The sequence below is a fragment of the Myotis nattereri genome (genome assembly GCF_964212035.1).
Source record: "Myotis nattereri genome assembly, chromosome: 2".
Lineage (NCBI taxonomy): Eukaryota > Metazoa > Chordata > Mammalia > Chiroptera > Vespertilionidae > Myotis > Myotis nattereri.
The window spans coordinates 23,369,432-23,388,259 of NC_138076.1; the positions used below are offsets into that span (position 1 = coordinate 23,369,432).

The window sequence follows — 18,828 nt, forward strand, 5'->3', positions numbered from 1 at the left end:
CTGAGATAATGGCCTGCTGGCTCCTCCCAGTGGCCGCTGATACACAGCGACTTCATTGTCATTGAGATACATTTGTTTCATGAGGTTCCATCTTACTTACCTGAGATCAATTACATTACATTACATTAGCAGTACCAAGGGACTGATCCCCAGTCTATGGCAATTAGAAAAGGCAGAAAGGCAGTATTGATTTAATATTGTGGTAATCCCAGGCCCTAATCTTTTCACTCTCAGGAAACCAGACAAGTTCAGTGCCTTGACAGCACGTCGCCTTCACTAGATAAACTAGACTCCTTTTCTCAGGAGACCCAATCTGGTCATCTAAGTAAAATGGTCATTTCATTTTCTCTCAGGTCAATTTCACTATCTTTTATTAGACAGCCAGGCTCAGTCTCTGGGGAAACCCGTGGGTGATTTGAGTAGTAACAACAAAGACATCACTTATAATAGTGCCTTATATATTTCTCTAGCACCTCTCCCAAAGGGATATAAAGCCCTTCATAGATCATCCATTCTCACAACATTGCTTCAAGGACCAAGGCAGAAATGATCATCCCTATTTTACAAGGAAAGATACCACTATAAGGTCTGAAAGCAAATGTTTTTAAGAGCTAAAATTCATTTCCTGGCTCTGTTCACCAAATTATGCCTTCATTAAACATAAACACAAACTGTAATAGATTGACAGTTGCATATTTACAGAGACACAAGGAAAGAGAACTAATTTACAATTGTAGCCAACATTGCAGCTGCCAAAAAACCCCCAGCTAGCTCAGAAAGGAACATAGGGCAGCAATCCCATTTTCTCTACAGAAATGAAAGCACAGTGAACTTTCTTCTGTATTCAGCCGTACGGCAAAAAAGGAAGCTTTTGGTCTAGACGCAGTGGTTCTCAACCTTCTGGCCTTTTAAATACAGTTCCTCATGTTGTGACCCAACCATAAAGTTATTTTCGTTGCTACTTCATAACTGTAATGTTGCTACTGTTATGAATCGTAATTAAATATCTGATATGCAGGATGGTCTTAGGAGACCCCTGTGAAAGAGTCGTTCGACCGCCAAAGGGGTCGCGACCCACAGGTTGAGAACCGCTGGCTAGGCTCTGCACAGGAGCAGGTTGAGCACGGAGCTCGGAGGAGCCAGGACACACTTGGCAAGTGCAGAGACGACCAGCAGGTGGCAGAGGAAGTGAATTTCCAAGCTGCCATAAACATTTAGAGCATTTTTTCCTTCCTTCCTGAGGGGGGTGGGGTTTGTACAGGAAGAACTATAGGAAGCCAAGATCTGTGATAGTCCCAACGCATGCAGTTTGATCACGTGGGGACTGGTGTGGGGGAGGATCACAAACACAGAGCAGGCTGGAAAACATGAAGCAAGGGACTTTAATGTAGACCTCGTCCTAGGTGACAAGCTTCTCCTTCCACAGCAGCACAAGCAAAACCACACGCACACAGAGGGCGTAGATGCAAATCTGGGTCTGAGTTTCTGCACGCCCCTGTCGGAATCATCCTTAGCTTTCCTCCTCCACCTCTTTAGTTCTACGCCTTGGCTATTCTGAGAGAGGCTCCCAGCTCCCTCTCTGACCCTCTGACCTGCCCGACCCCACCAGTTTCCCCTGAGGAAACAATTTGTGGTTGAGGGCTGCGGGGGGGCGGGGGGGGGGGTCTTGGCTTTGGCCCAGGCACCTCTGGTGCACTGGCAGGAGGTTCCTGCTCACTACGCAGATGTCTTCTTTTCCTGCCTTTCCAAAAGCATCCAAGAGGTGGGCGTTTTGTCCGGAGGTCTCAGTCCGGGACCTAAAAGGAAGAGGTTAGGAGGAAACTGCAGGGAATGTGCAGGGCCCTCCGGACAGACACAGACCAGGGCCCATCGTTTTTGCTCCTTTTCGGTTGACATTCTCTCCCTTGTCACACAGCCCATATAAAAATGAAGCAGCAGCAATTTTTATTTGAGGGACCTAAACTGAAAATAGGTTTAGAACATAATTTAAAAAAATAAAACAGCAAAAGTAGCAAAAAATATATGACCTTTTAAAAAACATTTTCCTTTTTTTTTTTCTTTTTTCTTTGTTTTTAATATATAGCAACTGATGTCTCCCAGCCACCAGGAGCATCTTACCCAGTGGGTAAATCTCTGGTAACAACCCTTTTAAAAAGACATGTAAATATATATTCAGATTTATACACTTTGTGTTTTCTTCATAGCTATGTACAAAGCCCCCAGTTGGGGCTGGGCCCCAGGGCCACGGCACTGCTCCCAGCCTTCGCCTCCCTGTCCTCTGGTACCAAGTGTTTGGTCAGCAAAGCAAATTAGTATCAGAATTAATAAGCCAATGGCACCATCTCTCTGGAGCAGAGGTTGCCTTCAACCGAGGCCCGAAGCAGAGACTTCCCCTCCCTACTACTGTAGCCTTGAGGACGAGGCACCTGCTACCGGAACACAAGGGCTTATGGGTGGCGGTGAAGCAGACAAAACCAACACGAGAAGGCTCCGTCGGCTCTCGCCAACCTGCCTGCTCGGCACGCTTACCTCCCACTCCCACCCCTCTAGGCAGTGCCAGGTGGCGGGGAGGGGTCTTGGTCCACCACTGGGGAGGGAACGGAGTGGCCATCAGCAAGTACCAGCCTCTCTACTCCTCTCTCTCATAAGCAGGTTGAGAGGAGGAGGAGGAAGAGAGGCGAACTCAGTGGGGTGAAGGCCTCAGGTAGGCAGCTGGCTCCCGCCAGCAGGGAAGGGGCAAAGGGGAGGCAGTGAATCCTGTGGGGAGTGATGGGTGAGCTACAGCTGATGATGGAGTTTGGGGAGGGCAGTGCTGGGGTGCTAGTCAGCGTCGTTTGAGTCCGCCATTGGCAAGCTGGGCTGGGTGTCGGGGCAGACAGGGCTCCTCAGGCAACGGCTCATGAGAGAAGACAGAATCTTCCCCCGAGGAGCAGGTAGAGCTTCGGGTGTCGGGAAAGCTGGGAGAGTATTGGTCCAGGGGCATTGACAGGTCCAGATACTCCTGTGATGGGAGAAACAGAAGAGCAATGGATCAGCACTCTCCTCCCTAAGGCAGTTTAATTCACAGAGACGCACCTAAGTGATGACGACTGAAGGGCTGGCACGGGACAGCCTCACCTGGTTGGAGGTCAAGGCCACAATGCGGTCCAGGTCTTCCACCAGCTGCTTGAAGGTAGGCCTCTGAGAGGGGACTGCGTGCCAACAATCCCGCATCATCATGTACCTGCGGCAGGATTGTGAGGTCGGGGGAGGAAACACGTAAGTGGAGAGATGGAGTAGCTTACGGAGGAGGAACTGTGGGAGGAGTGACCAGGAGTGGCTGTTTTCTCTAGCTAAACACCCCTTTTCTTCCTCTTCCCGGCAAACCCGCTCGGCCTCCAGGGCCTAGCTCAGGACCTTGGGCGTCTTCCCATGCTTACAGCTCGTTGGTGCAGTTGCTGGGCTTGTCCATACGATGGCCCTCCTTCAGCAGCTTGAACAGCTCCTCCACAGGCACGCCAGGATATGGGGAGCCTCCCAGAGTGAAGATTTCCCACAGGAGCACCCCAAAAGACCACCTGTGGATGAGCACAGAGCCCATGGGTGTTGTGGGCACAGGATTGGGCCAACCTAAAATCCTTTCCATCTCTCCTTCCCCAGCATGTCAGCTACTCATCCCAAAACCACCCTCTCCAATGAAAACCCTTAATTCCCAGGGGAATACCAGGGGGGAGCAGAAAACAGGCCTTTCCACCGCCAGGAACAAAGTAAATGGTTATATACAACATATTGTTTTGTTTTCTCCTCAAAATAGAAGGAGACCCTCTTCAATTCAGAGGGGAGGACAGGACTCTATTGTACCAGGCATTTTCTATTCCAAGCATCCCTGGCAATTGCCCATGTCAAACTCACACATCACTCTGGTGGGTGTAGATCCGGTCAAACAATGCCTCGGGTGCCATCCACTTCACAGGCAGTCGGCCCTGCAAGCAGCATGGGGAAGTTGGGGTGGCCCAGGGCAGAGCAATGAGGGAGTAGGGAGGGAGGGAGGCGGGTACGTGAGGGACTGGACGTGGGAAGGAATGCACACATTCAGCTCATCCCACCCCAGTTTCTCAGGCAAAGCCACCTGCACTGGGCTACAGCAGAGAAGTGCACATGGGAGAAAGCCTGGCACAGCAGAGTCTTGGGGCAGAGGACATGCACCTAGTGGCCTCGTCAGCACTTACATTGGTTGTCTTTTTATAGTAGTCGATGTGGTGAATGTCCCGAGCGAGGCCAAAGTCCGCGATCTTCATCACATTGTCCTCCGTCACCAGGACATTCCTGGCAGCCAGGTCTCGGTGTATGCACTGTGGAGACAGGAGGGGAAGGCGGGGGAGGAAGAGATGGGAGAGAGGAGGGTGGGATGCAGGTGAGGCCATAAAACTGTAGACACGTATCCGCATCCAGCTGTCTGAGTCACACTGCACGCCAGCACTCACTTTGCAGCTGGCAGGCAGGCCCAGCTACTCCCAGGCTTTCTCCTGCTACACTGCTCACCTCCTAAACATGCCCGTTCCCTGCTACAAGCTCCCTCTTCTCCACTTCAGACTCAGCCATTCAAACACCCCCAGTTCCCGGCTTCTCGATCACTTTAGCAAGCGCCCCTGTATTTGCCTCCTCTCCTGGTCCTTCCAACTCTTAGCTTTGGATATGTACCCGGAAAGGCTGAACCTTGATGCTTCTATCCAATCTATACGGAAGTGTGCTCACAAGCCCCATCTCCCCAGGCCCAGCATAACTGCACTGGGCCAAAGCCAGCATTTACTGAGCACCCAAAACTGGTCCTTAACACTCTCACTCTTCATATTTCTCCCATAATCGTTACTTTATATTTGAAGAAACAGAAAATGTTAAGTAGCTGCCCGAGGCTGCTCGGAAAGTGGCAGTGCACAGATCTGAACCTAGCCCAGGCCACACAGGTTACATTGGCTCTCCTGATTTTGGTGTCTCCTGAGCCTAAGACAGCACATATAGTCAGTCAGTGCTCAGTCTACCATTCCACCAAGGACAGAGAGTCATAAACTGGACATCTGTTCCTACCCCGACATCACCCAGAGGAGCCGGCAGGTGCCATACCTTCTTGGAGGCGAGATACTCCATGCCTCGGGCCACCTGGTAGGCGCAGGATACCAGGTCCTTGGAGGAGAGCTGCTCCTCGGGGTTGTGGCTGGGGTTGTAACAGTATTCCAGCCCAGGAGGCCTCCGGGCCTGCAGGTACTCGCGGAGGTTGCCCTTGGAGGCATACTCCACGATGACGTACAAAGGACCTGGGGGAAGGGGGCGGGTGAGTGTGGATGGAGAGGCCATCAGGCCAGTACGCAGGTTTCGCTTCACCTGGAGAAAACCCCACACCCAATGGCACACCCTGACCTAAGCTCCCCTCTAGGGAACCAGGGAAATTCATTCCACTGCTCAGAGAGAGTCAGGGAACTAATTCTTCCCAGCATAGTCCAGAAAGCTGCCAAACAAAACTAGGATTAATAGCCCTAATCTAGACCACTATTACTACCCACCTGTTCCTATCCACACAGTGTCTTTGAATCTAGGTACCTGTATTCTCAGATGAATACAAAGGGAATCAGCTCAGACCCCATACATTCCAACTACTGCTGACCCTGCCTCTCTCCTTATGCCGCTTCCCTACGTGGCTAACAGATGCCTGGTCACCGATACCCCAGCTCAGTACCTTCTCCCTGGCAGATACTGTATGGGAGCAGCAGGCCCAGGTTCCCATCTGAGACCCTCCCCCAGAGCGGGTGGGAGCACGGCCTGGCTCAGTGCCTACCATCCTGTGTGCAGGCCCCCAGCAGGTTGATGATGTTCTTGTGCTTCCCGATCATCTTCATCATCTCCATTTCTGAGATCAGGTCAGACAGGTCTTTCTCTGTTGCATCCGCTTTGCACACAAACAAGAGAAGGGGAGGAGACTCATTTACTTTGGGAGGGAGGGCGACAGGAGAAAAGCTAAGGGACGGGGATGAGGTGAGGTGTATGCCCAAGGAGTCCCTTTTCTCCTCGAGTGGCTTCTCTCCTCCCCTTCCCCTTCCCTCTCATGACAGCCATTGTGGAAATATGCGGTGCTGAGTGGGGCAGCGGTAAGGACAATTAGCTAGCAATGGAATTTAGAATGAACACCTGACCACAACCCAGGCTGGCCCCAGGTCATGGCACTCCCCAGGGGCAGAGTGCCCCCTCCACTCCCAGGCCACCCTAGGCAGGCGTGTAGCAGGTGTGGGCACGGAAAGAGCACCAGAGAGGGTGTTCCACTTGGCCCAAGGCCCACAGTTTGCTTGGCAAGGGAAGGCGCCATTTTTACCAGGACGGAAGCATCACTTACACTTCAACATCTTCACAGCCACTTTGGTCACACGGTTGGGTTTGTCCTTGTCCAGGCCAATGGCCTCTGCCAACACCACCTGCCCAAAGCAGCCCTCTCCCAGGGGTTTGCCTAGAACCAGTCTTTGGGGAAACAAAGGGTGGTATAAGATGGGGCTGGTGAAGTTCAAGGGCATCCCATCACTACTTCTCCGTATTTCACCCAACTGGGCGGAAATTACTTCTGGGTACACCTGGTGCACCTTCGCTCCCTAGAAGGTCTCTGTACATACAACTCCTGCTGTCAGAATTACACGCAGGGGACTTCCTCACAAGCTGAGAGAATTACCTGTCTCGAGGCAGCTCCCAGCGAGGGTCTTCGGGAAGCTCATACTCAGAGACCCCAGCCAGCATGGGGGTTCCGCTGGAGGAGAGGCGGGAGGGCCGCACGAGCAGAACCCCAGAGTTCATGGATGCGCTGGAGTCAGCCGACACCTACAGGGAAGCGTTAGGTCACCCTTCTAGCGAGGAGGCGGGGAGTGACGCAGGTTCTTCCAACTGCTAGTCAGGGCTTTTCACCAGTGGCAGAGGGATAATCTGTTACCTGATGTCCCTTCCCAGGCAGAGCGGCAGAGAGACCACAAAGAGGTCAGAAGGCCGAAGGTCTAATATGGACTTCTTTTGCCACCAACTAGCCTTACTGGGCTTCAGTTAACTCACCTTTAACATGAACAGACCTTACGTACCTCTCCCAAACGGACAGAAATGGTCACTGCAACAACAGCTCTACCCTGTCCTGACTCTGTGAAAACCCTGCCCCTGATCATGGATTTCTAACTTTCAAAGCGCCTCCCATAATTAGCATAGTTCTGCATGAACGTTCCCTCCTCTTACAGCCTTCACCTTCTGTTCCAGTTCCTTGGAGGAGGGGAGGGTGGGCACACAGGAGAGGGCATCTTGGGACCCAATTCAGGTCTTCCTTTCTATTCTGTATCTTTGCACCTCTAACTGGCCTTTGGGGATAGCTCCAACGTGCAGTAGCCAATGCACACTTGCCCCAGCTAGGACTTTCTCCCGATCCATGTGCCAGGTGGGCAGGGGACTTGCAGCTGGGGTATGGTGGGCATCTGGAATTCATGGGCTGGGCACCTGACAAGGGAGCACCTGGGTCAGGACATTCCCCTGCCCCTGGCCCACAGCCAGAAAGCAAAGCTGGAAGCAGCAGGCTGGGGACAGTGGGGAGGCAGGCAGTTAGGGGTTCCTCAAGAAGCCCCTGGGGGCACAGGGAGAGAAGGGAGGCAGAGCGTGCAAATCCCCTATCTACTTTCTGTTACCTGTCTGCGCAGAGGAATGCTCTTGGCCAGCTTATGCACGGCCATCTGGCTATGGAAGTCGCTCTTCTTGGTGCCACTCTTCATCTTGTAGATGATGACAGACCCCACCATGCAGGAGATGAGGAAGGCCCCTGTGCAGTAGATGATGATCTCCAGGTACAGGGGCGAGGTCATCACTGCGGGTCTCTCTTCCAGGGCTGAGTCAGTGTGAATAGGGTGTTAGCAAGCTCCGGGGGCCCAGCCACTAGGATTCCTAGCTCCTAGCTCCATAGAACAAACAACACCCATCTCCTTTCCTCTGGGGATCTTTAGGGCAGAGAAGAATCCTAGCTAGGATTGGGGCTCTGGCATGGAGCAGATCAGATATCTTGTGCTCCTTGGAGCTTGCTGATCCTGACCCGAATCCTCCTGGAGGGATGAGCTAGAACCATGTTGCTACACGTGGCCCATCCTCATTAATTCAGGAGCCCTTTGCTCAGCTGGACTGCTGGGCTACATGGGAACCAGGTACCCTGCAAGGGGCGGATGACATCCCTCTCAGCCTCCTCATGAAAGCACGTGGCCCTTCTCTGCAGCGCCTCAGCTCGGTGTGCACACACTTATCACCTGGGGCAGATTGACCATCGTATCTCTGACGGTCTGAGGGTGGGGATGGCACCTTGGTTATTTTTCTGTAGTCCACAGCGCCTGGCTTATAGTGGCACTTGCAGGAGGACAAATGAGGGTGGGAGGAAAGAGTGTGCCTATGTCCTCACTTCATATCTCACCTTTCACTTCTGTCATCTGTCTCAGGTCAGATGTGTAAATATTTACACCTAGCCAAACCACAGGCAAAACTGACTAATTTCCCAACGTGTCTGCACTGCTCGAGATGAGAAGTGTAACTGTTTCTGCAGTTCTTGGGAATACTACCCACAGCCCCTAACTCCTCAAAGTGAGGGGGCATGCTCTATTCAGTTCTTCCATCTTCCACTGAGAATCCACCCCGTTCCCACAGAGACCCATCCATTCAATGCACTGTTCCCTCCCACATGAGAATGGGTTACATCCAGCACCCACAGCGCTGGCTGCGGAGAACACACCATCCTCACCAGTGTGCACATCCCATTTCCTTCCACAGCCTTCCCCCAACCCTCCCCTTTAAAACACTCCAGCCAGCCCAGAGGCAAGCCCACTGGGGACCTCCCCCAAGAGGCACTGGTGTGACCCTGACTGAGCCCCAAGAGAACTTCAGGCCTGACAAGGAGACTGCAGAGCTGATACCAAGAAGTGTTTCTGTTTTTCTCTTCCCCCAGCTTTGAGAAACGAAGACAAGTGAGTGGGAGCACACGCTGACAAAGACAGTGACAACGACAAAAACAGAACACTTCTCTGCCTCGAGCAGGGGCGTTATCAGACCCTGGAGGGCAAGCAGGGCAGAGGAGGAGGGAGAAGAGAGGGTAGTGTGAGCAGCAACAAGAACAGCACAGCACCCAGACCCACATGCAGGACCCTCAGAGAGGCAGCGACAACCAACTCCAGCCCTGCAGTCACCAGCCCACCACCCGGAACAGGCTGCGGGCTCCTTCCTTCCTGGCCCAACACCCAGACTCAGAGAGGATACACGGCACCAGCAGCCGCCGTGACTAGGCCTCACTCAGCTCAAGTCGACTCAACCGGGTAGAACCTCTCCCGAGATCAGAGGGCGGCCGTACGGGAGGCTGGGCTAGCACTGCTAGCAAGCCCCTCTTTAGAGTGCCTACACTCAGTTAGAGGAGAAGTGGGGCCCGCTCTGAGACTTTGGGGGGCTGGACAAAAAGGGCCAGACAAGTCAGGGACAGTCGCTGGACCGAAGGATGGAAGGAGCCTGCCCTGGAGGAGAGCCCAGTCAAGGTTAAATCCAGATCTCATGCATGCATTACGTGGGCCCAGGGGAGAGCCAGATGCAGGTGTACAGGTGGGAGGCCTCTGTCCGTGTTCTTGCAAACGAGGAAAGCTCCGGTGGGAGCCTGAGGAATCGGCTCTCACGGTTGGACAAATGGCTGGAGCCGCCTACCGGCCCCCTGGAGCCCATTCCTCGACCTCTCCTGCCTCTGTGTCTCCCCCAGCCCCGCAATGCATGGTCCCCCCGTGCCCGTGGCGAGGGCAGGACATCGAGAGGAGAAGTACAGTGTATACCTTCCAGAACGGTCAACCATGCAGAGTGATGGGAGAGTCCGATAGAGTTACCCGCCAAGCACGTATACTCCCCCGCGTCCTCAAAGGAGACATTCCTTAAGTGAAGCACTTCCATCTCTTTGTCGGTGGTATTAACTCCGGCAGTCTAGAAGAGACAACGGAAGCAAAATGGACAAGCACCGGACGTGAGACCTCTCAGAGACACAGAGAGAGGGAGGAAGAGAGAGGGGGTGGGTAACCAGAGGAAGAGATGCTCCCCAGCGTCTCCTTTGCGACAACGAACAAACAAAACCACCAGGCAGCGAGACCTGTTAGAGGAAGAGAGTGAGACCCTGAGGAGGAACTCCGGCAGACCTGCGACGCCGCGGGCTGGTTACGACCCTTCACCAGACGCTGGCAGCCCCTGGCCCATCCAAGCATGCGGGCGGTGGGCAGCATGGAGAAATGGGGCCCGGCGGGTGGGGGGGCTGTTTGGTTTCAGGTAAAGAAAGTCAAAGGGCACACACAGGAGGGATGGAAAGGGTGCTGCAGTCACACTCACACACACACACACACACACACACACACACACACACACGGCCTGAGGGTGGTGGTTCTCTACGGAATGCCTGGTCCCTTCTCACACCCACCACTCAGACCTCCAGTCTGCACGAATGTAGTGCAGCAAGACTGTCCTGCGAATGCACACACAGCCAAGGGGCACACAGGAGGCACAGAGGGAGCAGACACCAACACAGTACCGAACCAAACCAGCCTCCCAGGCCGGGTATTTTTCCATGGCTCTGGGCACTAGAAACACAGCAGGATAACAGGGAGAGCTGGGTGCTGGCTTCCCCACCGGCCCCAGCAGCTTGGGGCCGAAGTCAAATTCCCAGCACAGGGCCCCATCCATCTCCCCATTACCTTTTGCCACAGGTCTGGTGACAGTGAGCCACGCAGACTGGTTAGCTTCACCAATATAATTGGAAACCTTACACACATACTCCCCGCTTTGGGCCTCTGTCACATTGAACAGGGTCAGCACTTCCGCATCCGAGCTATTAATCCCCGAATGCTGGAACAAACCAACGACACGCCAGTCAGTTGGGCAAACACTGAGATGTGGCCATACTTTGCTCCCATGTGATGTGAAGACAGGGAGCTAAGGCAACGGAGACATTTGAGAGTTACCATCTTTCCCTTTTTAGGAGGACAAAAGAAGTCTGAAGCATTTGACTGCAAAATAAACTTTAAAAAAAAAAAGCACTGCCCCCAATCAAATGCTGTTTATACTGAACTCCTTTTTCCAAGACCACGGCAGGGACTATGAATGGCCAGGGACAGCCCGTTTCCCACACCGCAGTTTCAGCACCGGTAGTGAAGAGAAGGGATGGCCAGTAAATCTCTGGGACAGCCGAGTGAGGGGAGGATGAGGTCTAACTCTGGGACCAGGAGGTAAACCACTTTCCCAGCTTCTGGTTACTTCCTGTTGCAAGATCCACTGGAGAATTAGGCAATTACCTTCCCTGGATTAATGGAGCATTCAGGGACAATCAAATGTCTGGGAGTGACAGGAAAAAGGAAGAAAATGCCATTACTCCTCATGCTGCTTAGAATTTACCTGTGGCATTTGCTGTTTCAACTCTAATTAAGCCGTGCCCTTATCAGTCACCCTACTTGCCAGAAAGAACGTGACTTGGAAAAGAGGACCGAGACGGGGAAATGCTTGCTGGAAGGGCTATCTATGGTCCTGAGCAACGGGAAAGCGGGCCTTTGAAGGCCTTCCTTGAGTAGCTGACCCAGAAGTCAGTCTCAGAGGTCTTCAGGAACCAGCAATGCCCAACCACCTCCCATCACACCTCCATTCTGTGACCTGTCACTAGTCCTGGGGAACGTGGCTAGGTCCCTATTTAAGATGGAGCATGTGCGCCGAAAGGGTAAGGGATGAGTCCCAGTCGTGGGCCTGGAGCCAGGCCACAGCCACTTGGGTCCCAGGAAATACTGGTCTCCTTCCCAGCACCCAGCCCACGGATACTGGGGTCAAGGTTACCTTCAAGATCTGGACATAAGGCAGGTTGTCCGGGCCAATCTTACTCCCATTCACCTCGATGTGCTTTAGCCACTGGATGTGGGGCTGTGGGTCACTGTACACCTTACACATGAACTCCACATTACTGCCCAGGGCCACGGTCTTGTTGGCAGGCAACCCTGCCTGCAGGATGGGCCGGTGAGGGGACCGCTCTGTGGAGGAAGGGAGAGGACAGGCTTGTCAGGAATGCTGACAGACAGCATCCCAAAGACCACAAAGGGAAGTCACTTAGCCTCTTGCTGTTCCGAGTGTGGTCCCAGAGAAGCAGCCTAGCATCACCTACAAGCTTGTTGGAAATGCTGGATGGCCCAGAAGCTTCTTTTTAGACCATCTCCTCAAAACCAAGAAAGAATGTTGGTTGTGAAACTCTTTTACCTTAGGATTCCTAGAATGAGATTCAGACTGTCTACAAGGAATAGGCAGTCAGAACAGCCCCTTGGGTCTCAGGCGATGCCTGGAGTCAGCATGGACCTCCCTGAGCCCGTTTGTTCTGTACAGCAGGAATAACAGTGCCTGCCTTGTGGGGGTGCCAGGAGAATTGCAGGTGACATGTTTAAGTGTGTAGCACACTGCTGACATTCACGAATCAAGAGCCACTGTTATGCTGAATTTCACATCCCTACTCCAGTCACCTCTTTCAGGAGAGACTATCAGCAGCACCTTTCCCTTTGTGTAGTGAGTCATAGCACTATCTGATCCTCTTGACTCTATTTACAGATACGTGAGGCGCAAAGAGGAAAGTGACCTGCTTAGAGTGACAGAGCTGTAAAGTGCCTTCACCATCCTGGCTCTATCCCTAACTAAAGCTGGATCTCATGGCTGGTTTCTCAACGGCCCTGCTCTCTCTGTCCTCTAAGCTCCCTCCTGCCGCCATTGGCATTCTTACCCACAACGTCAAGCTGGTAGGTGTGGTTAATGCTGCCATACTCGTTTTCCACAATGCAGGTGTAGTTGCCCTTATCAGAAGGCACCACGGAGTCCATGATGATGCTCCAGGTGGCATAACGGACCTGAGGGGAGACATGCCGAAGGGCTCCACTGAGGGTGCGGAGGAAAATGCAGGCGGAAGCCGCATGGCAGCACTGGCGCCCCCTGGCACTCACCCTCCAATCTGAGCAGAGCACAGGGCCCATGCAGCACGGGGAGACAGGACAGGCAGGTCTGCCCACCCCAGCCCATTCACACTCAAACTCTGGATGTCTGCCCACAACAGCCAAGGCCATCATATCCTGGACAAATGTGCCTTCTGCACTCCCCCAAAGACACCGGGAACCTTCCCAAATGCTGCGCTCTATCCAGGCTCTTCCTGTGCGGGTCTGGCTCCCTGGGAAGAGCCTGGCCCTGTCTGCCCTCGATGTCTCACTTCAAAAGCTGGCTCCTCCAGCCTGATCAGGGGTCAGCGTTGTTCTCACTGTCCCTCTAATGAAGCACTGGTCACAGCCTGCTTTTCATGACAGTGCTCATGGACACCTGCCCTCCTGAGACTGAAATGCTTCACGGCAGGAGCGCTGTCTTGTACCATTCACAGCACAGTGTCTTCTACATAGCAACATTTAAAACGTTCCCTTATTTTTCCTGCTCTTCTGTTCTTTTCTTGATAGGATTAATGAGAAAAGAGCAGCGAGGTGGGGATGGGAGAGAAACAGGGACTATGAGGAGGATCAGAGACTCTAAAAAAGCGGTTCCAGTGAAGATGTTCTTCCTACGACGTAGATGGGCAGAGAACATGGACAATTTACACCACAGGAAATGGAAATTGCTCATTAACATAAGAAAATTCTAAGTCTGTTGACAAGCAAAATAACACACAAGAAAACAAGATATTTTCACTTATCAAATCTGGGGGCAAAGGTCTAGTGAGCTTATTCTCATGCTTTGTTATGGGAGGGCGAATTAATTTCTCTTTTTAAAAAAGTAATTGTTACCACAATAAAATGAAATTTAAAAATAAAATAAGGCTATATTCAACTCATTACCCATATCATCCTCCATTAGAGCAAATGTCACAATAAAAATGTTATATCTTCCCATTGTATTTTGAACTCTCTCTTGCCTAGTATACTCTCTGGAAAGACATGTGTTCAAAGAAATGTTCATGTAATAAATGAATGTGAATAAATAAATGAAAAATCTAATTACCAGGAAAAGGGTAACTGAGTAATATGCATTAAGGGCTTAAAGAAAATGCTAGCACTTTGAATTAGTAATTTCACTTCTAGCAATCCTAAGGAAGAACATTTAAAAATGCCGACAAATATTTAAGTACAAAGATCCTAACTGTGATATTAATTATAATATTGAAAAACTAGAAAACAACTAGTAGCACAAAATAGTTCATCAAATTACTGGACATTTTAATAATGGAATATTACGCACTTGTGAAAAGTTATCTTTAAAATGCATGGCAAAAGACTCTTGCTATAATGTTAACATGTGACAAGTTAAGAAAGTACATACACGGTGAAATTAACTAACTAAAAACCATATACAGAGAAAAAAGACTGAAAAATTCAACTCCATTTGCACATTTTTGTATTTGAAATGTTTATAAAAGTATTACTTCTATAGTTAGAAAGCATTATTTGAAACAAGCAAAGGCTTAGAATAAGGATTTCTTTAACCAGCTTCTCCTGTTTCTACTCTAACGCTCATACAGACACACATACCTTGTAGCCTCCAATCCTGTGGTCAGGTTTGAATTCTTTGCCATTTTTCAACCAGCGCAGTGTGGGGTTAGGGGTCCCACTGGAAGGGCATTTGAACTTTACTGTTTTGGCAGCTGGTACTGCATGCAGTTTCTTTTCCATTTTTTCTGGAGACGTCCAGTACGGAGCCACGGCTGCCCAGGAAAAGCCAAGAGAGACAGGCGGGGCTGGTCAGGCTCAGGAGCAAGGGCCCAGGCCAGGACCTGGAGACACCCTGCCCACCGCCCAACACTTGTGAACAATGCCTGCACTGATCAGGATGCCCAAGGGATCCCACTGCCAAGCATCGTCACTCCATGTGCCCGCTCCTCCTCCCGTGCTCCAATCACCTGAACTCCCCCTTCCCACCCAACCCAACAGCCAGACCCAAAGGGCAGTAAGGTAGGAAACAGTGTCTCACGCATACGGTTTGGTTTGGTGTTATCTGTCTCTTTCTCCTCTGAAGAGGAGTCATCATCGTCATCGTCGTCCTCCGAGGAGGGGAGAGCATCTACGGGAAGGAGAAGGGGCTCTGAGGTCCCTCCAGAGGGAGAGGTTCCTCTAGATTTCCATCCATATCAACAGCCCCTCCACATACTAGTAAAGGCCAGTCCAGTGGTAGATGAACGCAGACACCTTCCCCATACCGACCCCCAGGCCCTCAGTGACTCTCTCTGTCAGTGGGAGAGAAACGGTTCACTAAGAACTGCACGCTCTATGCTTGTCCCTTTCCTTCCCCAACCTAATTCACTGCCCCTCTCTGCCCAGAGCTCTTGACACTTCATCAGGGGCAGCGGGCCTCTTTAATTTAATACCGCCCCGAATTCAGAGGCTCTCCCCGCTCATGGTACCACTGGATGTGCTGGGTCTCAGAACTAGCACCCAGGGAACCTGTATCCTCCTTTGGCCAGCTAACCATTGGGAAATCAGACAGATCTAGACACACTGAGGCCAGAAGCTATTTCCAAAGCCATGAACAACTTACAGTTGGAATTTTTCTAGCATGCATCTGCTAAGGTTTGGAAGCTGCTCTTTTTGCCAGAGCAGATAGGGAGCCTAATACACAGTCCACAGCTGCCATCACCTCTCCCCAACAAGTATCCATCCCTTTTAAGAGGTTTGACACACATGTGACCACCAATCGGGGCCTATGCCAGATCTTTCTCTAGTCCTTGCTAGCACTTTTGGTGTCTGGAGGGAAATAGAGGTGTCAAGTCCCTGTTAGGGGCAGGTTCTAGAGGACGCCCAAGTGGGGCAGGTGCCAAGCGTGCACCCGGAGATTCAGAAATGGCATAAAGGAAATTTCCATTCTATTTTGTTTCATCCTGCTTTTGTGAAAGATGCATTCTAAATGTGGCAGATTCCCAAAGTCACAGAGCTCTAGGGTTCCCTGGCTGCCCTAATTGCTCCAGAAGCGGGGGGACAGATCTTTTCTGTAACCCCTGTGGATATGGCGGTGCATCTGGATCCTTCCCCATCACAGCGGGGACCTCACAACATTTTCTGGGGCTCTAATCACTAAACCAAGCACGAAGCCCAAATGGCAAGGGAATGACAGGGTGGAAGCTGGCTGAGCCCTACGCAGCACCCTGGAATCTGGGCCAGCTGTGGTAGAGAAACCAGTGTTTGCCCCAAGAGTATCAGCAGTCACCTTCCAGGTAGATCTGAGGCCTGGGGCCCACACCTCCTGGCCACCCCTCTGAGAGCTAAGCCGCGGCGGGCAGGGAGCAGTGTTAGTGGGCAGCAGTTTCTGAAGCAGAATGGGGGGCAGGTCATGGAAGGGGAGGAGATTCACCTCCCCCTGAGACTAGCAGAGAGGGGTGGGAGGGGGGAACCAGGAAGAAGGTGAGGGCAGGGCATGGCTACCAACCTGAGACATTGACGGAGAAGTAGGTGGTGTCGCTGCCCGAGGGGCTGCTGGTCACGCAAGCGTAGAGGCCGGAGTCAGCGGGCACAGAATCCCGCACCTCCACCTCCTCCCCTGTGATGCGGGTACGGTTGCTTTCCACCAGCTGTACCCCGTCCCGCAGCCAGTTGATGCTCTGGACATCGTCCCGCAGCCGACAGCGGAGCTGCAGCAGGTCACCAGGGTGGACCAGGAAGGACTCCACTTCCACAGGGGCTCCCCAGGGCTGGGCTGCAGCCACCACAGGGGCCGGGAAGAGGAACCAAGGGACCGGAGAGGAAGAGAGGGAGAGGGGAGGAGGGAGAGACAAAGGGAATTACGCTAGAGGCACTGAGCTGCCACATCCCAGGGGCCACAGAGCTGGGGAGGTGGGGACTGGAATATGGGTCAGTCAGGAAATGGCTGGCTACCTGGGAACCCCCATCTCTCCTTCTCTACCCCCCTCTTCCAAAAGTCAAAGGTAGAAAGAGGAAAAGTTAGGAAGCAGCTGCAGCAGCATTAAGCGGTTCACATTTCATTTCCCTCCATCCTAGGGGGACACGGCCAGCCCTCCCCAGGACTTCTGTGTCCAGAGCGGCCCCTCCCCACACACTCAGTTCCCTGCCAAGAATGGCCACTTTCCAGAGAAACACCCCATTTCCTTTTGGCTAGGTCAGCCTCTCCCCTTTCCCCGAGTAACAGCTGAACAAACCCCAAACCCTCAAAATCTAGCAGCCCCTACCCAAGGTGAGAGAAGGCAATGTGTCAACCAGGCGGCTCTTGGTTCAAGTGATGGCGGGGTGGGGTTCTGGTCCCCCAATGAGTCAGACGCATAAGAAGAATATGGGGGAGAGAAAGCCCAGCAGAGGTCAGCTCAGGGGAGCCCCTAGCTAACAGGTGTCAGGCCAGAAGACTCGGAGCTTTTGCCTATATTAGGAATGGAGGCCTGCAGCTGCCACCAAACCCACACTTGTGCTGGCAGCCTAAGCCGGTGCACACAAAGCTCTTTTCTCCTCCCCACTGCTGGGCTCCCCCCCTAACCGCCCCCCACCTTCCCCTCCTCCTTCTCTCCCCCGACACACATGTCCAGTCTCCCTCACCTCCCTTTCCCTGGAGCCCATGTGGTTCACAACTCCCAAGATCTGATGGGATCCTATCCATACACCCATCCCTCTCACCAACAGCTCCACACTCACACTGACAAGAGAGCCTAAAGCTGGACACACCCAGGAGTCCACCATGCCGGGCAGTTCCCCATCTCCTGAGCACCCCCCTCTTCACTAACCAGGGGGAAATGCAGAGTCTATTTCCCTTTAAGAGCTGCAGGTGTGCTCCTGGCGTCTTCTGCAAGTGTCCACCCCACCAAAAAAGTGCTGGTTGCAGCTCAGATCTACCACCTGACTTCGTCTCCACTGTCTGGGGAAGCCTTATTTCTCACCAGGGTTCACCATCAGAGGCTCACACCGGGGACTCTTCACACGCCCCGCCCCCTGCAGGCCTCATGTCTCTACCTAGTTCTGTTCACTCACCCTCCAGGTCTCAGCCCAGCTGGTAGCTCTGTCCCAAAGCCTCTTCCGACTCTGTTGGGGTCAGGGGCCCTCCCATCACATCTGTCACACTGAAGGAAAGCCCCTTTCTCAACTGAGTTGTGAGGGTAGGGACGTGACATATTTACCTTTAAATCCCCAACACCTAGTATGGCGCCTGGCACACAGAATTGCCCAATAAATGCTTGCTGGATGATGCAAGAATGACACATCCACAGCCACACTGTCCCTTCACTGACTTCCTTTGTAAGTTCCCTTTCCTCCTTCACCACCCTCATTTTACAGAACTCATCCTGAAGTGCTAAACAGGTGTCCACTAGAAACCTTGCGAATGAAGAAGACAGGTGGCACCAGGGAGCAATTTTCCTCAATGGGGCCTCAAAGCAGGCTTTGGTGCCAAGGCTGCAACCCAAGGGCTCTATCTTAAATATTGGGTAAATACTGAGTCATCAAAAGGGGGGTGTTGCTTTGAAAGGGTTTGGAAACCACTAGGTTAGCATTCATTTATTTTTGTGAATCGGGTCAAGAAGAACACCAACCACAAAGGTGAGCAGACCACACAACTGATTAAAAATAAGCTTTTGTGGGTCCTAAAAAAAAAAAATGTGATTCTTTCCATTTTTAACGGTTTGTGGTTTTGCCAAAAGAAAGTAGAAGAAAAGCAGTTCAGACTTGACCCTTAAGGAAACAGCAGACACTCCTATTGATCCAATCTCATTTCCCTTCAGTGACCTCACAGATTAAACATTTTGCAGCTCGTGATCTGTACCAGCCGTTGGTCAAACAGTAAACTCAGTCAACTCAAATTCTTCGT

The 18,828-nt window shown here is 52.1% G+C and overlaps 1 protein-coding gene across 4 annotated transcripts in view; it reads right to left on the minus strand.

Annotated features, from left to right (window-relative positions):
- Nucleotides 1-1,927: 1,927 nt before the first annotated feature.
- FGFR1 (fibroblast growth factor receptor 1) overlaps nt 1,928-18,828 on the minus strand; it is a gene marked incomplete at its 5' end in the record, with an annotated part of 38,787 nt that continues 21,886 nt past the window's right edge. The window contains 16 exons of one of the 4 annotated variants that reach the window (XM_081082960.1): nt 1,928-3,001; nt 3,118-3,223; nt 3,420-3,557; nt 3,892-3,962; nt 4,209-4,331; nt 5,101-5,291; nt 5,810-5,920; nt 6,362-6,483; nt 6,689-6,834; nt 7,674-7,870; nt 9,831-9,975; nt 11,860-12,050; nt 12,785-12,908; nt 14,565-14,737; nt 15,010-15,093; nt 16,453-16,719. In XM_081082960.1, the coding sequence (XP_080939086.1) occupies nt 2,825-3,001; nt 3,118-3,223; nt 3,420-3,557; nt 3,892-3,962; nt 4,209-4,331; nt 5,101-5,291; nt 5,810-5,920; nt 6,362-6,483; nt 6,689-6,834; nt 7,674-7,870; nt 9,831-9,975; nt 11,860-12,050; nt 12,785-12,908; nt 14,565-14,737; nt 15,010-15,093; nt 16,453-16,719 (2,366 nt within the window). In that variant the 3' untranslated portion in view covers nt 1,928-2,824. Of the gene's footprint in view, nt 3,002-3,117; nt 3,224-3,419; nt 3,558-3,891; nt 3,963-4,208; nt 4,332-5,100; nt 5,292-5,809; nt 5,921-6,361; nt 6,484-6,688; nt 6,835-7,673; nt 7,871-9,830; nt 9,976-11,859; nt 12,051-12,784; nt 12,909-14,564; nt 14,738-15,003; nt 15,094-16,452; nt 16,720-18,828 lie in introns of all 4 variants that reach the window. The other 3 variants (XM_081082957.1, XM_081082959.1, XM_081082958.1) reach the window with 3 other exon arrangements.